Here is a 12942-nt window from a genome sequence, read left to right on the forward strand (position 1 = left end):
TCAAAGATTTACATCTAACCTAAAATGTCAGTAGTAATTACATACAAAGTTACACTGTTGCCCCAGAAGAGCTAACAGATTGTCTGAGAGTGCATTTCAAAGCTCAGCGTTTGTAATTCAAAAAGGGGGACCCATTTTCAGCTAGACTCAAAGATACAACATCAAAAGTAGCTTTGTACGAATAGTTTACTTTTGAAACAAACCATAACTCATTATTATGGGTTTTATAAGGGTGATTAAACCACATATCTGTACTAAGGTAACAGAAAAATACAAGTCCAAAATAAAAAAAATTCTAACAAAAGTAGGGTTCAGCATCTCATGAGATAGATGAGAGCATTCTAGTTAACTGTTGAGATGGAGACAACTGGAGCTGTACAATGAATATTTTGTAGATGTCTCAAATCTGAACAGACTTCTTGTATTTGCATGCCTACAAGCTTTCTATGACTGTTCTTTTTTTGGTTACAGAAAAGTAGAAGCTCCCCTTCTATCTTGGATGGGAAAATACAAACAACTTACAGTTATCTGAATACTACATAGAACATTTCTTGTCATACAAACCTGTTAAAAATGTAGTTAAGATCTATCTAAATCAAAGCTTCAAATTTTAGCTGTCTTATCAAGCACACCTGAGAGGTTTGAGAAACACAAACGGGAAGTGCTAAAACAAGACATATGTTCTAACCAAGATCTTTGTGGATTATTTTCTTTCTTAGATCTGGACAGGCTCACAACAAATTTGGACCATATAGTATATTCGTGAATTCAATCTCAATCTCTCTCTCTCTCTCTCTCTCTCTCTCTCTCTCTCACACACACACACACACACACACACACACACACACACACACACACACACACACACACATTCATTTGAGTAGGTAAATGTATTTCATTTAACAGGATTTTTCTGAATAATGAAACTAATCCTCGTCTGTAGTTCAATTTTGAGTCAGTGATGCTATGTTATACCATAACAGTATTTCTTTTATACAGATGTTTTATTTAATCTGCAAAGACATAAAATTGTCTTCAGTATAATATGCTGTAAATAATAAACTCCAAATTCTAAATATCAAGTGCACACCTGTAGCAAAATAACGAGTCCTAGTGCAATCATTTCATTGTTTGCAATTAGCGACTTCAATGTGATCCCATTTTAGGACAGCTTAAGTCACTTTGAGCTGAATTGTAGGTGCCACAAATTTCACATTTTCTGTTAAAATAGTTATTTTTACTCCAAATATCAGCAGAGATTAATGGAAACAGTACATCCAACAGACCAATACAAACTGTACAACATTTACTCTTTCCAGACAGAAAACTTAGTAACTGTTTCTGTATGAAGCGCATGTTTCACATATCAAATACAAACAACAATTACAGTAAATTTTACATGAAGACAATTACAATCATCATCATATATAAAATCTTGCTCCTTATCTTTTCAGCAGGCACAGACTGAGTTTAGATCTCTCATTTGTATGCATAATCATCTCTGTACTGGTTGCAAGCACTGCCTAGAAGACGTTACAGTAAACTCTCGATTGTCCACGGGTGGATTATCTGTTTTGCAGATTATCCGCAGCCTATTTCCCTCACTTTTTTTGCTGCAGAGAGTTTTTCTCTAAGCCGACAGTGGTCACAGTTGAGTGATAATCTCAAGTTACAACAAGTGTAGTAAACAACATGCTGCTGGAACACTGCAAGCACTGAATTTTAATTGTTGCGAAAGGTAGTAATCAGTTTCTGTTAGTCCCAAACAATGTGAAAAAAGTGAAAACATGCTGTGTTAACCATTCAGCAGAAACTGGAAATAATGCACAAACTTGAAAGAGGCAATATTGGTATACAAAATCTGGTATTGATTTACAGTGTGGGTGAAACTACGATCCACGATATTTGGAAAAACAAAGACAAAATAATTCAATTTGCTAGCAATTTTGACCCATTTAAAGGTTTGTCAAGGCTGAAGGCTACAAAAAATCTTACATACGCAGATCTGGATAAAGCCGTGTTGGAATGATTTCAAAAGATAATAAAGCTGCTTCTGAATTTTGTACTGATTTCAATGAGAAAATTTAGAGTTGGAGCAAATATTTAATGCAGATATAACCAAGTTGTTTTGGAGGTACCTACCAACAAAGACTTCAGCTTTAGTGACAGAGCGTAGTGTGCCTGGTTATAAATCAAGCAAGGAAAGGATAACTGTTGGTGTAGTAGATAAAGCTAAAAACTGCACTGTTTCGAAGGAAATGAAATGCGCCATTTCCCTCTCCATTATTTTCACCAGAAAGGTACCTGGATGTACCACACAGTTTTTCCAAACACGGTTCCATAATTGCTTTGTGCCACAGGTGTGAGAACATTTAATGCTGGAGGGGCTACCTGCAAGGGCTTTATTATAACGGGAAAATGCAGCTACTCAACCAAACAGAAATGTTCTGAAATTGATGATGGGTTGACATTTATAAAACATTTACCACAACGTGACAGCCTTAAAGCAATGAAGCAAGGTGTCATTGCTGCCATGATGACAATTTATAGAGGAAACTGGTACAAAAACTTATTGTTGAGGACTGCAATCTCCAAACATTCTGGGAGTAATTAACTGTGCTGGACACAATTTATGATGTGTTGAAGGCACTGTGTAATGTAAGACAACCAAACATAGTCAAGTCATGGAAAAACATTAATTATAAAATTGATGAAATCAGTAATTACGATGATGAAGAAGACAGCTCATTTGCAATATTAGCTGCTGTTTTGGAAAATACCTCTGGGTGTAGAACTGTCGGCACAGAAAATATATCTGAAAGGTTTGACAACAACTTCACAGAGCCAGGTCATGAGATGTTGAGTGACAATGCTATTGTTCAGTGAGTATGAGGGAATTCTGAGGAGATGAATGACAGTGATGATGATGAAAACATTCCTATAATTCCAGAAACAGTAATCAACTGTGCATCAGCACTTTAATAGAATCCTGGGTTACTGGATTACATGGAGCAGCTAGAAGATGCTTCCCTCTCTGACAAATTGGTGAAGTGTAAAATTTGTAGTGTGATTTGTAAATAAGAAGCTACCTAACCAAGACAGAAATCAATTCAAGACTATTTTGTTTCAAAGTAGTGTAATGTAATGTGAAATTAGATTGTATTGTTTTCTTTGTAAGTACTTTATTTTCACATGTACCATGATGATTAAAGTAGAATTTATTGTAAATAATTAGTTAAGTGGTTTTATTTATGACACTGCAATTAAATTTTATTTTTGAATAACCCTAATACATTACTGTTTATTTTAATTGTGGATTATCTGTGGAATTCTATAATCCACAGGTTACAAGTCTCCAATTGCTGTGGATAATGAAGAGTTTACCGTATTTAAAGACTATTTCTCACATAATCTTTTTGTTTTGTGTTTTCTTATTTAACTTTCTCTAACTGAAAACCAATCTTTTGGTTTGGTTCTCTCTTCTTCACATGTGTGATGAAGTAAAAAGACATCCTTTACATGCACAACTTATTTTTTTAGCAGCTCAGTCCCCTGTGGCACGCAGATACTTTACATGAGAGAGAGAGAGAGAGAGAGAGAGAGAGAGAGAGAGAGAGAGAGAGAGGGGGGGCCTTCATTGTAAATTGGAAGCATCTGCCACAATGAAATTCAGGCCTGCCTGTGATTTGCAGCAAATACTATGTCCCTGCTCCATTTGCGAACATCTTTTAGTCTGATGGAAAAATAGAAGTTTAAAAAATTTTTCTTTTTATAGTATGTTAGCACAAAACTGTAGCACCATGACATTGCTAGGAGACTGGATGTGAGCTCTGGGAAACAGACGTTGTCTCTCTTAAACTTTTTGTGTGACCTGAATACATCAAGAAACATCAATGGCATCTTTTACATTAAAACAAAAATATTTTAAAAAAAAAGGATAAAATGAAACTGTTTAATGATTAAGGATCTGTCATGCAATACTGGAACACGGTGAATTACGACAACAACAGTCAAAGTCTGTTAAATGAGGACGAATGTTATTTGGAACTGGATTAGTATTAATTCAAAGCAACAAAAGTCACAAACAAAACATGAGAGCAAAGAATTATAAATGAAATACTTAGAAGGATGCTAAACTATAAAAATTTCTTGCCATTAGAACAAAGATTTAACATCAGTATAAGTTCTCTGTAGTGTGTGGCAAGATAATGTATATGATAGCAATAATATTGTCTATACCACAAATGGAAGCAATGTGATCAACATCAAAGTCATAAACCACAAAAGGGTTTTGCTGGAAATTAACATAACTGTCAGCCAAAAGAGAACATGATTATGTTGTGTCTTTCTCTTTAATATTGCTGTAGCTGAAATACAACCCTTTATTCAGGTAGTTGGAATAATTAATTACACAATTTTCTAAAAATCTAACTGTATGCACTATTTCCCAGATTTCAGGTACTTATATGGACAAATAATGAGATATTGTTACAGCAGATACAAGAAGCTGAGCATCGGTATTACGCTATACACACAAAGTGGCCACTAAGTTAGTGTTTTCATTAGTGTCTTGAAACATTAATTCCACCGGAATTTTTGGGTGACAGTACAAGAAAACTGGTAGGCAAACTCAAATTATGTTCACAACACAAGTTACAAGCCATTGTCTTGAAATACAGCAAATGAAAAAGCTTAATTACAAACTGATAATTAGCTTCTTAGACTGCTCAGAAAGGTAAAATAGTTTATGGTGGCAAAAGTCTCCACTTAGTTTATAAATAAAGCCTAAGTAAAAATAATATGCCAACACATGGTTGAAATCTGAAGTTCGCTAAATGGATATTTCAAAAGAATCTTTATTTTGAAAATGAATTTTGCAGAAAAATCCACAGATGCACAAACAACAAACTTGCAGCTTTGAGCTTCAGTTTCTTTAAAATGTACAGAATACTGACCAAAGCGCACACACTTGGCACATGTATTTGTATTGTATATAACTGAAATACTGTGTTAAATTATACAATATTTTCCAACAAAGAACCACAAGATGAACCTAAACAACACTGCATGCCAAATGAAGTGTTAGATGTTAATTGCTCTGAACAACGTTGTATACTGTGTTTCAATGGTTATCCCCTGAAACTGTATGAAAACTAGAAAAAACTGACAAAAAAAATTTCTAGCAAAACAAATATATTTCAAATCACAAGATGACAAGGTTAGATACATCTAAGCACGAGGATAACGACAGCTGTGGATATTAACATTCCAATTATGGTGGGCCAATTTGCTGTGCATTTACATTCAGCTCATACATAAAATGTGTGACCTGTGGACAAAAATAAAAAAAAAAAGACCATGTGCTTATGCTTCCTTCCATACTACAGGTCAAAGGAAGAAGATACAGAAGCACAGTGTCTAAAGTCCGTATTTGTAAATAAATTCACACAATACACAATTCCACTTGTAAGCACAATCAATAGTGCTATCAGTTCCAAGACTAGTCAGTTAAGAAATTCATAGTGATAACTGGGCTTTTAATATCACAGACAATAGCAATGACTAAAGTACAAAACTTTTGACAGATTAAAATAATTTATTTTCCAATGCAAAAAGCTATCTCAAATTATTGTTAAACTGAGATTATGTAGTACTTTTAAGATATCCTCCAAAAGCATGAATCTATTATGCAGCAAATGGTTTGACGTCCAACATTCAGTCCAAGACTTGTTTGCATTCTACAAACGTCTGATTTTAAGGATTTCTTTGCAAGCAAAATTAGGAAGGCTGGTATATTACTAGGAAACACAAGACTTTGGAAGACGAGTCTCAGCAAACATTAGGCATATATTTGCAGTTCAGCTAAATGAAATGTGAATACAACAAATATATCTGGAAACATTAAAACCAGGTAATTGTAATGCACAAAACATACCCAGTTCATCAAAATTTACTTTCATAATAATGTTCGGCCAGTAACAACCACCTGTCAAAGTAAACAGTGATTCACAGGAAATCAGAACAATATTTTTAACAAGTCATAAATCTTATAACAGGGATGAACTCACATTTAAAATGTGCATAATTTAGAGGGGAAAAATAAAGTTACAGGATCTGGAAATCACCAAAACTTTGAGAGCTATAATAACGTTAAAGGTCCTTTAAAACATTTCACAAACACAGATAATTCTTCGCATTTTATCTGGCACGTACAACTGTCTCGAGGTTCTTTCCACATGCTGCCAACTAACAAACTGCCGCAAACATCCGATAATCATAAATTTCACAGCCGTCAAGTGTTTGCTTTCTGAAAGCAAGGAATCTTTTGACTGTCCTCACAGTTCTATTGTACGGCTGCAATGGACAGATGTTCACTGACTTATGGTGTTTAATATAGGTGTACTGCAGCATTATTTTCCAAGTTAGCTCCTTCTAAATATCATTTCATCATTTTTGAAGTGCCAGGAAACTCTGACAAGCTGCCAAAATGATTTGCCTGGCACGTTCAAAGGAGAAACAAACTGGTGGAATGAGATAGAGCACACTTGCATTTTCACTGTTCCATAACACATTAAGGTAGGTAAATTTTCCTGAGTTTTATAAGTTCCACAGCAAATAACTCATCGCAGCCACAGCTTTAATCTAAGAGCATCCACACCATTCAGGTAATAACGGAAAAGGCGCTTGTCACGAACGAAGCCCAGATTTTCATACAGTCGCAGGGCAGGGCGGTTCGTAATTTCTGTCTCCAACACAACCTGTAAAATATAAAATCTTATGTGAGAAATGTGTGCTGATTACTCAAACAATCAATATAAGAGAAATACATTCAGAAATATGAACTCAGTTTTCACACTACGGAAAACAGCCATAAGAATAACAACCAAAAACAGTAATTACACTCACTGTAAAAACCTTTTCAAAACACTGGAGACATTAACTACACCATGAGAGTACATTTACCAATCAGTTATGTGCATCAAAAACACACACTATAAACACTGCACGAACAACTCCTTTCATTTTTATAGCACAAAATACAGACTGAACTTACATTCACCTTGAAATAATAAACATAAAACTCAAAACAACATATCCTACCAAGGAACAAAACTGTACAAAAATTCACCCCAGGAGATTAAAGAGATCTCACAAACATTCTATACAGCGAAGGATTACTTACACAACGAAGAGTAAGGTTTGCTAAAAGCGTAAAACAAGTAAACAACAACAACAACAAGAACGATAATAATAAAATCTCTCTCTCTTCATACAACACTTTCACACTACATAATTTCTCTCCTTCACTTGACCCCCTCCCCTGAAAAATCTTACTGTCTGATCTGCAACTTACAATACTAATGCCTTTTATTTCTGAGCTCAACAACTGATTCAATTACAGAGAGATGCTGCCTCAATTTATCAGATAAACCAATGGAATGTTACAGCATACAAAATGGAAAACAAACAATGTTGCTATAGTTCTCATCTCAGCATACAGTGTGCAGTGTTACAGTATGAAAATAATGTGTGTTTAGTGTGCGCCATAATATGTAACGAGAAATGAATGATCACTGCAGGGCTTGCATTTTACATTATTTAATATTTTCTTTGCAAGACAGTAATGTACACCTGAGATAAACAAATGAGATGACACTTAATAAATAAATAAAAAAGACTTGTCTTGTAGTCAGGTGGATGGATGTGCTGGTCTCTATCTGATGATGATGCTTTAGGTTGTCAGTAGTTTCCCTAGATAACATCAGGCAAATGCTGAGATAGTTCTAATTAAAAGGCCACCATAGCCTACCTGAGCCTTTCAAACTTTACCTGTATGTACGTAAATGCCTCCATATGTGATTTTTTCTTAAACTATAATACCATGACATGACCAACATCCTTGTCAAAGTGATCTACAGATATGTGGGGTGGTACTGTGACACCTGACCAGCGCACAATGTTTGAAGACTGGTTGGCAGGTCTTGATCTCTGCCTCTAACAGTGGAGTCACCACACACTTCAGTAAGGCCCATTGCACTTTATCGGCCATTGATGTTTTCATTGGTAGGCCTGGATTCCCCCTCCTCTGTTCAACGAGGAATTCACAATGATTTGTGGAACAGCCCATCATTTTCCGATAATCTTACCTTTCCTTCATCATCACCCACACATGTATGCTTTCCCAGGTGGGACTTTACTAATGTGGATCGGGATATCTTTTCCTCGACTGTCATCCCAACCACTCCACTACACAACGGCATCAATGTGTCTGTATGGAGTTTGAACAAGGACATCCTTTTGAGAGCTGCTTCAACGATTCCTTCTTCCTCGAGTTCTCCTCAATGGAAGACACTGTTGTGCCCTCCAATGCTACAAACGGCATTTACCTCTCTAACACTTCCTGGCCTTTAAACGGTTCCATGCCCGAGCCTGTTATCTTGTCAAATGCCAGAAGCAGATTTGTTGGAAACAATATGTCGCAGCACATAGGGGCACATAGTTTCTCTTCACAGGTATGAGAACAGATCAGGTGCATTTCTGGCCACCATCCTCCTACAAAGTGTCCCAGGAATTTCACTGAAAGCTGTTATCCTCACCAGACCAGACTATCACTGAACAGTTTGCTCTACATCTCATCCAAACCTCAGCGTCGGTACACTATTGACCTCTGCTAATGTTGGTCCCCTATCCACCTGTGTTCTGTATTCTCAAACACCAATTGAAACAACTCCATTTATCTTTTTTTCCTCACTGCCTAGAGTCTCATAATGCCCCGTTTAGCACCCCATTCTCTGCCCTGACACAACTCCTGAACCAGACTCCGTTCTCGACCAAATGCTTCAATACGTATTGGGTGGTGGCTAGCCAATGACATATACTTCCCTTTTTAATCATCTCCAGAATGAGGGGGGAACTCCCTTCCCAAAGGTGAGAAAGTTTCATTATTCTAGTTTTGTAGTCGAATAAATCACCTCTTCAGATGGATAGCTATTGGTGATCAGTTTAACCGATGTCCTCTGCAAGGTACTTGAATATATGGTGAGCCAAAGGCTGTACTAGGTGCTTGAATCGTGGGACCTTTCGGCGTCAACTCAGGGTGGTTTTCACCAAGGCAGTTTTACTGCAGATAATTTAGGCCACATGGAGCCTGCTATCCAAACAGCTTTTCTCCAGTGTCAGCACCTTGTTCCAGTCTTCTTCGATCTGCATAAAGCTTATGATACCACATGGTGACACCATATCCTTGCCATCTTACACTAGTGGAGTCTCCATGGTCTGCTCCCAATTTTTATCCAGCTCTGCCCTTTTCAGGTAAAGGTTGGCACCTCCCATCTCCAGGAGAATGAGGTTTTAGAGGGTTCTGTTTTGAGTGTCCCTCTAACTTTGGTGGCTATCAATGGTCTGGTGGTGGCTGCAGGCCCTGTGGTGTTCCCCTCTTTGTATCCTGATAATTTTTGCATTTATTTTTGTATATCTGTGATAGATGTTGCTGAACACAGAATGTAGGGAGCGATCTTGGGCTTTCATTCATGGCTTCCATTTTTCAGCTGCCAAGACCGGCATTGTTCATTTCTGTTGTTGCCATATAGTCCATCCCCATCTGGATCTGCGCCTTGATGAGTAGTCAATCAATGTGGTGAAGACTCCTTGTTTTTTGGGACTGGCCTTTGATGCCCGGTTGATATGACATCTCATTTTCGTCAACTAAAGTGGACATATTGGTCTTCAATAGCTCGAAGCCACATAAATTGGGGTGTGCACTACTCTGCTCTCATATGGCATTGGTCTATCTAGATTATGGGAGTCTCGCACATGGCTCGGCATCACCTTCGATGTTGACAGATGCTGGATACAACTGGGGCTTTTCAGACTAGTGCTGTGATCAACGTCTTAGTGGAGGCAGGGGTTCTACCATTGCTCGTTCTGCACCAACAACAGTTGATCATTTATGCGTTATGCTTCCACTGCTCCCCACAGCACCCGAACTATGATCTCTTTCCAGATAAGGAGATCCATCTCCACCTCCTGTAACAATGACCTAGGTCTGGTGTTATGATTGCCATCTGCATCCCGTGTCTTTTTTTCTGAACTCTAGCTGTTCCTTCTACCACCTCTTCTCTGGCCTGCTCATGTGCCCCTTGTGGTATATCTGTTTAGACCTATCACAATGTCCAAAAGACTCTGTTCATATTGAGGATATCTGCTTCCAATTCACCTCCATTCTCAGTGTGTTTCAGGGTTCAGAAGTAGTCTAGACTGATGGCTTGATATTTGCCAGTTACTCTGGCTTTGCTTACGTCCATGCAGGATGTAATGAACTCCATTCCTTGTGTTTTCACTGCAGAGTTGGTAGCCATATTTCATGCTCTTGAGCATATCTGTTCCTTCATTGATGAGTGCTTCCTCACCTGTAGCGACTCTGAACAGTTTACAATCTTGTGACTGGTGTTACCCTCCCCTTCCCTTGATCCTGACTACCCAGGATTCCCTTTTCTGTCCTTGAACAATGTGGATGCTCTGTGCCCTTTGTCTGGACCCTGGCTCACGGTGGATTTGAGGATGTCCTCTATGTTAGCCTCTCACAAAGATTCCATCATCTTAGACCGGTTCAGCACTGGCCATACTTGGGTGACTCATGATCATCTCCTCCATCACGAGGGTCCAGCCCCATTGTCATTATGGTGCTTGTTTGACAGTGGTCCACATTTTGCTGGACTGTCCTAACCTAGTCACCCTGCAGTGGACTAAATCTTCCTGACTCGTTACTCCTGGTTTTAGCAAACAATGCCTCAGTGGCTGACCTCGTTTTATGCCCCTCTGCCTTGAACGGGCAGTGGCTGTCTGGGCTTGGTGGTCTGCTCCCAGCCCTCGCCCTACCAGTTCTTTTGCTCTTCTTCCCTCTCATCACATGTCATGTTTGACTTGGTGTTCTTGCTCCGTTTTCCTCTGCTTCTCTTGCCCTGCCCATGTCGCTAATCTTTTCTAGGTCATGCTTGGTGGGGTGTCTACAGTAAGTGGTGGGCTGTATGTCCCCCACTGCACTTTCTACCTTAGGGGGATCTGAATGCACCCTGGACAGGGCACCTTCACCACTTTTCTTCCTTCCCGCCTCTTTTCTTCTTCCTTGTTCCTTTCTCTAGGCTTTGTTGACCTTCAGGAGACCTTGAAATTTTATTTCCTCAGGTCTCGCACACTAGACCCTTCTTTGGTGTGTAGTTTTGTTGACTTGGCTGTTCCAGATAGGAAGCACTGATGACCTCTTAGTATGGTCCCTTTAATCGTTAAACCAACCAACCATCAAGATCAGATGTGTCTTGACACCCATACGTAATGCAGAATTGACCACTAGATGTCAAAAAGAGGCGAACTTGTCAGTATAAATGGAGGTGGGGAGTATTATGTTGACAGTAGAAAAGCTATAACAGTGGATCAGTCAACAGAACTCAGTGACATTAAACGTGGACTTGTCACTGGATGTCACCTGAGTAACAAATCCAATGGAGACATTTCAACCTTCCTACAGCTGCCCAAGTAGGACGAAATCAGTGGAAAGAGTCACTCGTGGCAAAGTGCTACCATAGTCCAGCAAACACGGACAGTTCGTAGGGAGTTAAAAAGAAAGGGGTAAAATGGTCGAGCAGCTCCTCATAAGCCACACATTTCTGTAGTCTATGATAAATGATGCTTGAGGTGGTATAAAGAGTAACAACACTTGGCAGAGGATGAATTGAAATCTGCTTTGGAGTGATGAATCACACTATACCATTTGGCAACCTGAGGAAAGGATTTGGGTTTGGCAAATGCATGGAAAACATTACCCGCCATCACATACAGCACCAGCAGTGAAGTATGGAGGAGATGGGGTTATGGTTGTTTCTTGTGGTTAGGGTGTGGTTCCCTTATCATGTTTAAGAAAACGCGATATGTGGAAGAGTATGATACATTCTACAGCATTATGTATTGCGTACAGCAGAGGAACAGTTCAGAGACAATGACTGATTGTATCGGCATGACAACACACCGTTATGAAGCAACATATGTGAGGCAGTGGTTGGACAATAATGTCCCTGAAACTGACTGGCCTGACCATAGTCCCAATCTAGATCCACAGAACACATTTGGAAGAGTTAGAACATCAGGTTTGCTGCAGACCCCACTGTCCTCTTGTGGTTTCAGCTGTTGAGAAAGAACGGATTGCCATTCCTCTACAGACGCTCAGACAATTCACTGAAGGAATCCCCAGGACAGTTCAAGCCAGCATAAGGGAAAATGACTGACACATCCCATACCAATGTCCACTAATAGGTGTTCGCATACTTTCGATCAGATAGTGTATCTGTTTTAATGAAATGGTCCTATCTTTTCAAATGTGCCTCTTGCGAATGATGTGCTTCCATACTGTTAAAAAGAAAAGAAAAAAAAAAAAAAAATTCCTTGAGGTCTATGTTTATGTGCTGCTCCATGACTCTGCTGTCAATATCTTTATTGTTTGCTTTTGTGTAACTTCTATGGTTTTTTCCCCAGTAAACGTGTTTTTTTTTTTTTCTTTTCGTATCCAGGGTGTAATTATAAAGTTAATAAAATGTTTTCTTGTCTTCAAAATAATATTTTTATCAGGTTATGGGCCCCGTACACGTGTAAAGGCAAACAACATAGTTTAATTAAAACAATATTTGAAATGAGCCTATGTCTGTAAAGAAACATGATTGCTAGCGGCGATTATAAGGTCAGCATTGAGGGACTAGCTATCAAGGTACAGATATGGATGGGGAAGGACTATTAGGTGAGAACAAAAATTAATAATACAGATCTGGGCAGCTGAAAAAAGGAAGCCATGAGTGAGGGCCCAAGACTGCACTCTGTTTATTGCCCCCTACAGTTTGTGTTCAGAAATGCCCATCACGTACAAACAAAAAATAAATGCAAAAATCATCACGATGC

General features: G+C 38.6%; 1 protein-coding gene across 1 annotated transcript in view; it reads right to left on the reverse strand.

The window, feature by feature from the left end:
- Positions 1-810: 810 nt before the first annotated feature.
- The window catches only part of LOC124716915 (N-alpha-acetyltransferase 30), an 82497-nt gene continuing 70365 nt past the window's right edge, over positions 811-12942 (reverse strand). Inside the window, exon 4 of the mRNA XM_047243484.1 lies at positions 811-6758. Within this exon, the coding sequence (XP_047099440.1) occupies positions 6621-6758 (138 nt within the window). The 3' untranslated portion in view covers positions 811-6620. The remainder of the gene's footprint in view (positions 6759-12942) is intronic.

The sequence above is a fragment of the Schistocerca piceifrons genome, chromosome 9 (assembly GCF_021461385.2).
Source record: "Schistocerca piceifrons isolate TAMUIC-IGC-003096 chromosome 9, iqSchPice1.1, whole genome shotgun sequence".
Lineage (NCBI taxonomy): Eukaryota > Metazoa > Arthropoda > Insecta > Orthoptera > Acrididae > Schistocerca > Schistocerca piceifrons.